General features: G+C 38.0%; 1 protein-coding gene across 2 annotated transcripts; it reads left to right on the forward strand.

Annotated features, from left to right (window-relative positions):
• Positions 1-566: 566 nt before the first annotated feature.
• On the forward strand, positions 567-7,823 carry FABP7 (fatty acid binding protein 7). 2 transcript variants are annotated; one of them, XM_033234443.1, is made up of 4 exons: positions 589-3,600; positions 4,022-4,194; positions 4,836-4,937; positions 7,470-7,823. In XM_033234443.1, exons 1-4 carry the CDS (start codon positions 3,528-3,530, stop codon positions 7,518-7,520), a joined length of 399 nt encoding a protein of 132 aa, XP_033090334.1. In that variant the 5' UTR covers positions 589-3,527; the 3' UTR covers positions 7,521-7,823. The 2 variants fall into 2 exon arrangements, with proteins under 2 accessions (XP_033090333.1, XP_033090334.1); XM_033234442.1 differs by lacking the exon at positions 7,470-7,823 and having other exon boundaries at positions 567-3,600; positions 4,836-6,639.
• Positions 7,824-9,766: the final 1,943 nt, after the last annotated feature.

Here is a 9,766-nt window from a genome sequence, read left to right on the forward strand (position 1 = left end):
ATAAAGAAAATGTGGCATATATACACAATGAAATATTATTCAGCCACAAAAAAAGGAGCAAAGTTGTCATTTGCCACAACATGGATGGAGCTGGAGGATATTAAGCGAACTCAGCCATGCAGAGAAAGAGAAATATCACATGTTTTAACTTATATGTGGGAGCTAAAAAAATTAATCTCATGAAGGTAGTGAATAGAACGGTGGTTACAAGAGGCTGGGAAGTGTGGTCAGGAACATGGGATGAAGAGGGAATGGTTAATGGGTACAAAAACACCGTTAAGTGGAATTAATAAGTTCCAGCCTTTGATACCACAACAGGTTTACTATAGTTAACAATAGTTTATAGCATTTTTCAAAAGAGCTAGAAAAGAATATTTAGAATGTTCCCAACAAAAAGAAATGATGAATGAGGTGATAAATATCATAATTACCCAGATTCAATCATTACTCATGTATGCTTGCATCCAAATATCATATGTACCTCATAAATATGCACAACTATTATGTATCCATAAATGATTAATTAAAAAATAATCAATTGGCTTTTTCTAAAATTTCTATTACAGATATCTGTATGGCAACATGTATTCTTTTCTGCCTATTACAAGATTAATATGCAACCGAAAAAAACCTGCCTCAAAATTGTGGGGCTTTCATGTTTTTGATAAAGTTTAAAGGAATCAGAATTGCAGGAATATATGCTCTACGAATAAATATGTCACCATCTCATATTCTTTATCTAGAGAGTGGAAGAAATAAATGGGTATGCACAAATATTTCAGCACTCACTTGTGATCTGTAAAGGGCTAAGATAAAGATGTATAATACATGGTTCCTGCTCTCAACAATTTTATGTTCTTAGAATACAAAAAGGAAATGATACATTATATTTTAGAACAATACTTACACATTCTACCACTTTAAACGTGTTTTATTAGATGAAACATATAGCAATAATTTGTAACAAAACAACTCAGTTTGAGAATCTTTACTAGAGAAATAGTTTGCATAGATGAAACAGTCATCTGAATTTTAGCTGTAAACTGAAAATAAAATCTTAAGCACTCCCACATACGGAGCAGACACCCTTTTGGCCAATGGACCTCCTCCCCCCCCAAAAAACCTTAAAACCTGAATTCCTGGCCATAAAAGGAAGGGAAGTCAGATATACTTCTGACTTTTGGAATATAGACACAACTGACAGGGATTCATGTTAAAATAGAGATTATGAAACTGACAAAACAGACTCTTTGTGGCAATAAGACACCAAACTATAAACAAGATCTAAGATAATGCAAAGCAAGAATTAGGCCATTAATCTTGCTACATCGAATCCTTATGTTAATTTAAAACATTTCTTTATGTCCAGCCTGGGCAACATGGCAAGACCTTGACTCTACTAAAAATACAAAAAAATAGCCAGGCATGGTGGTACATATCTGTTGTCACAACTACTCAAGAGGGCTGAATGTGGGAGGATTGCTTGAGGCATGGAGGATGCAGTGAGCTGAGATCACGCCATTGTACTCCAGCCTGGGTGACAGAGCAAGACCCTGTCTCAATAAATAAATAAATAAATAAATAAATAAATAAATAAATAAAATAAACTTCTTTATGTGTACTCCAAGTTTTAGACAGAGCCTTACTCCTTTAACCAAGCGCAAATTAAAGAATCTCTGAACTCATCCATAACCTATAAGCCCCCAGCTTCAAGATATCCCAGCTTTTTGAGCTGAACCAATGTATGCCTTCCATGTATTGATTTATATTTTTGACTGCACTTCCTGGCTCCCTAAAATGTATAAAACCAAACTGTAATCTGACTGCCTTGGGACCACTTTCTCAAGGCTTCTCGAGTTTGTGTTTTCCCTGGGCCTCAGTTGCTCATATTGCTTCAGAGTAAACCTCTGTAAAATGTTTTACAGAGTTTGGTTTTTCTAGTAACAAAGCAAAAGAGATAGGCCTTGACATCAAGTTTGATTTTAGTGGTAAAGTATTAGAAATGATTCAGAGGTCTCTGGCTTGTACAGTTGGGTGCATGGTGGTATCAGTCACAAATAAAGTGAAAATTGGAAGAAAAGCAGTTGTGAAGGAAGACTACAGTTTTTATTAAACAAGCACCCTTGAGGCAACAAAGAAGACGCATGTAGGCGCCAGTTAGGGTAGGAGGCCTTCCGAGCCTTATCTGTTGGATCTAGTGTGGATTGGGTAGAAATGTGCTGAGCTGCAGTTTAATTGGCAGGGGAGAGAGAAGGGCAGGGAATACCAAGTCGGATTCTCCTGCTCTGTCCCCAGGAGAGGCAGGTAAACTGCTTTCATTGCTGGTCCGCACTAATAAGGCAGGAAGGAATCTCTTTGGGTGAAGGGGAGTTTCAGAGACTTCCTTTAAATACTCTGCTTAGAACCCTCAAGGCATTTGCCATTCTTGGGGAACCCTGAGTCAGGGCAAATTGAAACAAAGTTCTTCTGATTCCTACTGCTCCTCCAGTTCCTGCCCTTCCCCATCACTAACTGCCAACAACTGTACAATGTACACAGATTGTATTTATGTAGATGTGGCCTCAGGAAATCAAAAGGTCCTAGAATGCAGGTAATTTAAAGTCTTACCAAATAATCTTCTGTCCAGTTTTTCCACATGGATTCTATAATCTATTCAAGGAGGTGGGGGAAGAGCATTCTTTTCTTTATTTTTGTACCTCATTAGTAAGTCCTAACCATACTCTTCTTTGGATCCCTTTTCCAACTCAGTCTTGTTCTCACATTTTTAGAAAGGACAACGGGATCTTTAAATTCTCTCGGTTTGTGTTGGGAAAGGACCCAAATTAGTGTGCTTCCTCATTGACAGTCAGAGTAGCCTTCAAGCAGTATATCTAGGGAAGGCATTTACACCTCCTCCCCTTCCTCTTTTTCAGTTTGGCATACTCTAGCCTGCATTTTGCTCTCCCTGTAACGATGAGAGAAAATAACACGCACTATTCACTCTCCTTTGTCTGCAAAGTCTGGCATTTCAGTGGTTTTCTTTAAGGGGGTCCTCATTTGTGACCAGCTTTGCCATTAACGGAAATCAATCTGAATGCCCCATTGTGCATCTTCTTTCTTTCCTTGCAGTCTGAGATTGCCTTTGCCAAGTTTTTTCTCACTGAACTTGAAAGACCTTCTCTCATTTTCCCGTTCCCTGCCTCCAGCCCCATTGAATCCCTGCAGAGCTTTCTCAGGCATAAGGGCTGTAGTGTGACGATTGGGAGGAACTCGACCTACTCTGCTAACCCAGTGGCCTGAGCCAATCACAAAGAGGATTGGAGCTTCACTCGAGCGCTCCTTCCCTTCTCCTCCCTCTGTGACAGCCTCTTGGAAAGAGGGACACTGGAGGGGTGTGTTTGCAATTTAAATCATTGGATTTTTGCCCACTTTCTTTGCAAATAAGAAGGCAGGAGCTGCTTGCTGATGTGTAAAGGGTCTTCTGAGCGGCAGTGGCAATTAGACCAGAAGATCCTCGCTCCTGTCTTTAAAGAGGGGAACGGGCAAGGATGGTGGAGGCTTTCTGTGCTACCTGGAAGCTGACCGACAGTCAGAACTTTGATGAGTACATGAAGGCTCTAGGTAGGTAACAATAAGAATGGCTGTTCTCTTCTTATCATGCTGCTTTAGATACTTGCAGATTCCATTTTTCACTCATCAGGTCAGCAAGAGGCAAAGACAGATCACATTGTCCTGATCAGATGCTAGGCTATGCATTTTCCACTGAATGGATTTTTAATGTGGCACTTGTTTGCCTTCTTACCCAGGGCCAAAAACACAGAGCATCTGCTATTCTGTGGAGAAAGTGAAGCTTCTCTGACTTTTTTGGTTTTCTTCTGCATCCACTTATGATCACAGTACTGTTTTACATGATTAATGGCTAATCATGTTCTAATGAAACTCACACTTTAGAACCTGGATTCCAAAATCAGAAAGCAGATTCTTGCTTTGTGAGTTATTTTGGAAGTTGCTGCAGACTGTACTGTTCCCTTTGCTATTTTAGGTGTGGGCTTTGCCACTAGGCAGGTGGGAAATGTGACCAAACCAACAGTAATTATCAGTCAGGAAGGAGATAAAGTGGTCATCAGGACTCTCAGCACATTCAAGAACACGGAGATTAGTTTCTACCTGGGAGAAGAGTTTGATGAAACCACTGCAGATGATAGAAACTGTAAGGTGAGAAACTGCTTCTTCTCCAGAGTGGGGATGGGGAGGGGGGAATAAAGATAAAGATTCCCAATGCATTTTTTTTTTTTTTAAGATGTTGGAAAGTGTAGAATATTTTCAATATTTCAATCCAAGGAGAAATACACCAAAGTTAGTTTAGTGTGCATATGTTATATTTTGAACAATGGGTACTTGCTATAGCATAAATCTCAATTGTATTTGTCTCTTACCATATACCGTCCACATTTTATATCAAGCTTGTATTTCAGAAAACATTTGATACAGTTTGTTTGAAAGAGAGAGTGCATTTTGTTTAATTCCCCAGGTTGCCTCAGATTGACTAGATTGACTAAATGGGCAGTTTGCCTCATTCTAAGGCTTTCTTTAGAAGAACGACTAGCCGCAAAGCACTAGTTTAGGATTTTTGTTTTTAAAATATTAAATTTTTGTATTTAGATGTATATTTTTAATCAAATTATGAATTATTCAAATTTACATAATAATCTAGAAGTAATAGAGATAACAATAGGATAATTAATTGATCATTTATTCAATTATACAATTTTTTCAAAAATCACATCATTTGTCTTCCGTATCAGAAATCTGAATTGTATTTATTGCTATGTTTTGCATTACATTGTTGGTCTCAGTCTGTTGTTAGCCTGGATGGAGACAAACTTGTTCATGTACAGAAATGGGATGGCAAAGAAACAAATTTTGTAAGAGAAATTAAGGATGGCAAAATGGTTATGGTAAGTAATGACAGTTCTCCATTCTTCCTTGTTTTTTACTCCTCTCCCCACACCTCTCACCTCCTTTCCTCTTCCTTCCTCCCTCTTCCATTCTTCCTCCTTCCTTCCCTCTTTAATAATACATCACTGGCAAGGTTCTTTAACTATATATAAAACAGGTGAAACAAAAAGAGCCTAGTTAATTGTCTTCTTCAGCTCAACAATTTTGATTGCAGAAAAAGAGAACATTTCATGTGTAGTTAAAAAAATAAAAGTTGCCATTGATTTGCCTAAAACTGTGTCAAAAGATTTTTTTGTAGGATAACTATGGATGTCTCTCAAATAAAATTGAAATATAAAGCCCATAATCACTGAAATATATAAAGATAATTGCTATTATAAGAGAATCTCAGACAGATGACTTTATAGCTCCTGTAATAAGAGATCTTTAGTTTATATTTTAATTTATAAAGTTACAAAAGTTCAGTGTAGATAATTTAGAATATAACAGAAAAGTATAACATAAAAAAGTTAAAATCTCCTCTAATTTCTCATCAGAGATAACCTTTTTTTTTTTTTTTTTTTTTGAGATGAAGTCTTGCTCTGTCACCCAGACTGCAGTGTAGGGGTGCAATCTCGGCTCACTGCAACCTCCACTTCATGGGTTCAAGCGATTCAACAACCTCAGTCTCCCGAGTAGCTGGGACTACAGGTGCAAGCCACCAATGCCAGGCTATTTTTTTATATTTTTGTAGAGACGGGGTTTTGCCATGTTGCCCAAGCTGGTCTACAACTCTTGAGCTCAAAGTGATGCTCCTGCCTCCTGTCTCGGCCTCCCAAAGTGCTGGAATTACAGGCCTGCGCCAAGGCTCCTGACTCCCGTAGAGAACCATTTTGTTGTTACTTCTTTCCAGTTTTTTCTTGAATGCATAATATGCCTTTTAAACATATATATTTAATACTAGGTAGCCATTAAAAATATTTTTTTCAATCACCCTCTTCTTACTTACTAGGAATTATCTGGAAAAGAGGATGTATTAGTGTCCTAAGGCTGCCACAACAAAGTACCACAAACTTGGTGGCTTAAAACAACAAAAGTGAATTTTCTCAGTTCTGAAGTCTAGATCCCTGAAATCAAGGTGACCCTAGTGCCACTGTCCTTCTGTGGGCCCCCTCCCTTGCTTCTTCCTACTTCCTGGGTGGCTCCTGGCAATCCTTGAGGTTGTTGGGCTTACAGTTGTATCACTCTGATCCATTTCTGACTCCATCTTTGCAAGACTTTTTCCCTGTCTGTTTTTGTCCTAAATTGATCAAACATAAAATAATTAACAAATAATTTCTGTAACGATGGAGTAGTATCACAAACGAGAAGAAATATTATGCCTTGACCAAGCCCTCCTCAGACACTTTTTGTGTGACCTGCAATGGTATATTGATGATACTGACATAGGTGGGTAGGCTCATTCAATTTTGGAGGAGGGTATGAGAATGCTTTACACAGTCCTTGTAAGATGACAGCAGAGAAAGTTTTGTTGTTTAAGAATGGGGACTCATGTTTCCTTCTCCATTTGACTACTGCAATGAGCACTGTTCTACACTGAGATATTCACGTTTCTGTGGAGATGGAGGTGGGGAGCAGAGGGACAGTTTTCCTTTCATGTTAAAGGATATTTGCTCACATTTTTTGGCAACAATCGACAAAAGAAAGGACTCACTTCTAAAAGATTCGCTCTGAAGTTCTCCTTTATGCTTTTACCTCCATTTTTTTTTTTTTTTCTTTTCTTGAACACAGAAAAGTAGATAGCTCAACCGTGGCATGCATGACTATGATCAGGCAAGATTGAGTTCAAAAAGGAAGATTAAAGCAATAATTACAAGGATACACTATACTCCTGAACATCCCATCAATACATGAAAACAATGAGCACTAAAACCCCCTAAGTTCTGTAGAGTGGTTTTATAGCAACTCTTCAAGTTAGATTTGACATTAGAGTAATGGAGCTGATGTTCCACATCCTATCCAGCTACCTACCTGAGTTCACATAGGCTAAGCCATGACAACCAAAGCAAGAAGAACATTTGTACCTTTACATTTTCCTCTTGATTTTGGAACAAGTCATTCCAAATACCATCAGCTCAAATGATTGGATTTTCTAATGACTGTTCAAAATTTATCTAGGTTATGAATTGAAAACTGTTATGTAAACCTATTATACAACTCATTCACTTTTAAAGCAGATAACTGAGAAAAGAATACAGACACTCCATTTCTCACACTTAATCTGCTCAATTACCCTGATAATTTAAGGCTAAAGAAATTCTTTTGACCTGAATCTAAATTGCTAATCTCAGTTTTTGCTTCATTCTCATTTCAGAGACATAAACTATATATCAACAGAGTCTCTTTCAAAGATGTAAAATGCTTATGCAGCTTTTAATGTTTGTAAATGTCATTCTTTCGCATAATACTTAGATTACATATATGATGATCTTTAATATTCAGTGACTGATGTTCCTGTATAAAAAGATTTCATTATCTTTTGAACCTTGCAGACCCTTACTTTTGGTGATGTGGTTGCTGTTCGCCACTATGAGAAGGCATAAAAAAGTTCCTGGTCTGGGCTTGGAAGAGCTCTTCAGTTTTTCTCTTTCCTCAAGTCTCAGTGCTATCCTATTACAGCACGGCTAATCATTAATTAGAAGGTTATCCTTGGTGTGGAAGTGGAAAATCGTGATTTAAAAGCTTGTTACTCCAAGCAACTAGCCCAATTTTAATCTGAATTTTTATCATGTTTTATAATTTGAATTAAAGTTTTGTCCCTCCCCCTTTTTTATAAACAACTGAATATATTTTATAATTTCTTTTGGAATGTAAATCAAATTTGAATAAAAATCTTACACGTGAAATTTTGTTGTTGTTTTTAATATCATTAATCTGGCTAAGAACTCTATATTAAGACAATTTTAAGTAAAATAGTCACTCTTACAGCATAAAGTAAGGCTGAAAAAGGTAGCACTTTGTTTAAAATATTAATTTAAAAAATAAACAAAAGCCTTAGAAAATACAGAAATGCCACAGTTTTGGTTGAGCCTTCCATGAAGAATCTGTGATAGTTAAATTCATTTGGCCAGGACCCAGAGATGCCTTGTACAGTGGGTTGGGCTATGGAAGTGGTGTCTTTTTTCTTTTTTTTTGAGATGAAGTTTCACTCTTGTCGCCCAGGCTGGAGTGCAGTGGCATCATCTCGGCTCACTGCAACCTTTGCCTCCTGGGTTCAAGCAATTCTCCTGCCTCAGCCTCCTGAGTAGCTGGGATTACAGGTGCCCACCAGCACATACGACCAATTTTTGTACATTTAGTAGAGACGGGGTTTCACCATGTTGACCGGGCTGCTCTTGAACTTCTGACCTCAGGTGACCCACCCGCCTTGGCCTCCCCAAGTGCTGGGATTACAGGCATGAGCCACTGCACCCGGTGGACGTGGTGTCTTTAGAAGAAACAGTTTGAAGAAACAAAATGATGTATATCAAAATGTCTTATTAAAAGGTAAATATAATAAAAATATTATCTAATCAAAATTTCTTATTGAAAGGCAATAGAGAAAGGGAGTGAATTTTATCCTGGATTATAAAAAATGTTTCTCCAGACAACTAAACTGAGTTGGATAAAGTCAGTGAGAGTGCAAATGGAGTGTTGTGCATAAAGACACTGAAAATTTCAGGGTCGGGGGAGCAGGGCAGGATGAAGAAAGGGAAGGTGATTGAGTTGACCAAACCAAATTAAATACCTGTTTGTATCTGGCTAGGGTCTGAATTTGTGAAATACAAACAAACAAATATCATTACATATTTCATCACTTACGAAATACCTTTTATACATTTTCTCAACTGTACAATGTTTAGCAAGAAGGCAGGTATTATTTATTTTTACTTTACCAATAAGGAAATTGAAGGTTAGATTTGCATGTCCAAGTTCTCATGACTAGTAAATAATATTGAGAGCTGCAAATCTTGCAATATTTCCCTCTTTTTCCTCTCCAAAATTAATATTTCAGCTAACTTTTCTTCTGAAACAAAAACACAAGATTTTATTCTCCCTGATCATTCCTTTTCTTTGTTAGCCTCTTGGGAGGCTAAAGAGGTAAATTTATTTCAGCATTTATATGTAATACTGTATTTATTTTTAACCAGCCCAGTGTTTTCAGCAAGTTTTTATAAATTAATTCAAAGTTCAATTAACTGGCCCGGCATGGTGGCTCACACCTGTAATCCTAGCACCAGCACTTTGGAAGGCCGAGGCAGGTGGACCACGTGAGGCCAGGAGTTGAAGACCAGCCTGGCCAACATGGCGAAACCCTGTCTCTACTAAAAATACAAAAATTAGCCAGGTGTGATGGTGCATTTCTGTAATCTCAGCTACTCACGAGGCTGAGTTACAAGAATTGTTTGAGCTGGGTGGTGGAGGTTGCAGTGAGCCAAGACTGTGTCACTGCACTATGGCCTGGGTGACAGAGAAAGACTCTGTCTCAAAAGAAAAAAAAAAAAAGTTCAATTAGCTTATAGCTATAAATTTTAAAAATTTTTCATTTTTTTTTCCTAAGAGATGGGGTCTTGCTTAGTTGCCCAATCTAGTCTCAAACTCCTGGGCTCAAGCAATCCTCCTACTTCAGCCTCCTGAATAGCTAGGACTACTGGCACACACCACTGCACTCAGTTTACCTGTCTTTAAAAGCATGAAACAGAACATGAACAGGGTCTTGGCTTCAACTGTTCCGACAGCCACCAACTCTGCTTCTAGTGGAGGGCTGCTTAACTTGGGATTTCAGCCTACGCTCTACCAGAAGCTCAGA

This window comes from Trachypithecus francoisi, unplaced genomic scaffold, assembly GCF_009764315.1.
Source record: "Trachypithecus francoisi isolate TF-2019V2 unplaced genomic scaffold, Tfra_2.0 Lachesis_group15, whole genome shotgun sequence".
NCBI classification, from domain to species: domain Eukaryota; kingdom Metazoa; phylum Chordata; class Mammalia; order Primates; family Cercopithecidae; genus Trachypithecus; species Trachypithecus francoisi.

Bases quoted from the DNA above. Each gene is read 5' to 3' on its own strand.
- FABP7 (XM_033234442.1), top strand. From the start codon at position 3,528: ATGGTGGAGGCTTTCTGTGCTACCTGGAAGCTGACCGACAGTCAGAAC. The intron at 3,601-4,021 runs GTAGGTAACAAT...TTGCTATTTTAG, and splicing joins TGAGTACATGAAGGCTCTAG to GTGTGGGCTTTGCCACTAGG. The intron at 4,195-4,835 runs GTGAGAAACTGC...TGTTGGTCTCAG, and splicing joins CAGATGATAGAAACTGTAAG to TCTGTTGTTAGCCTGGATGG.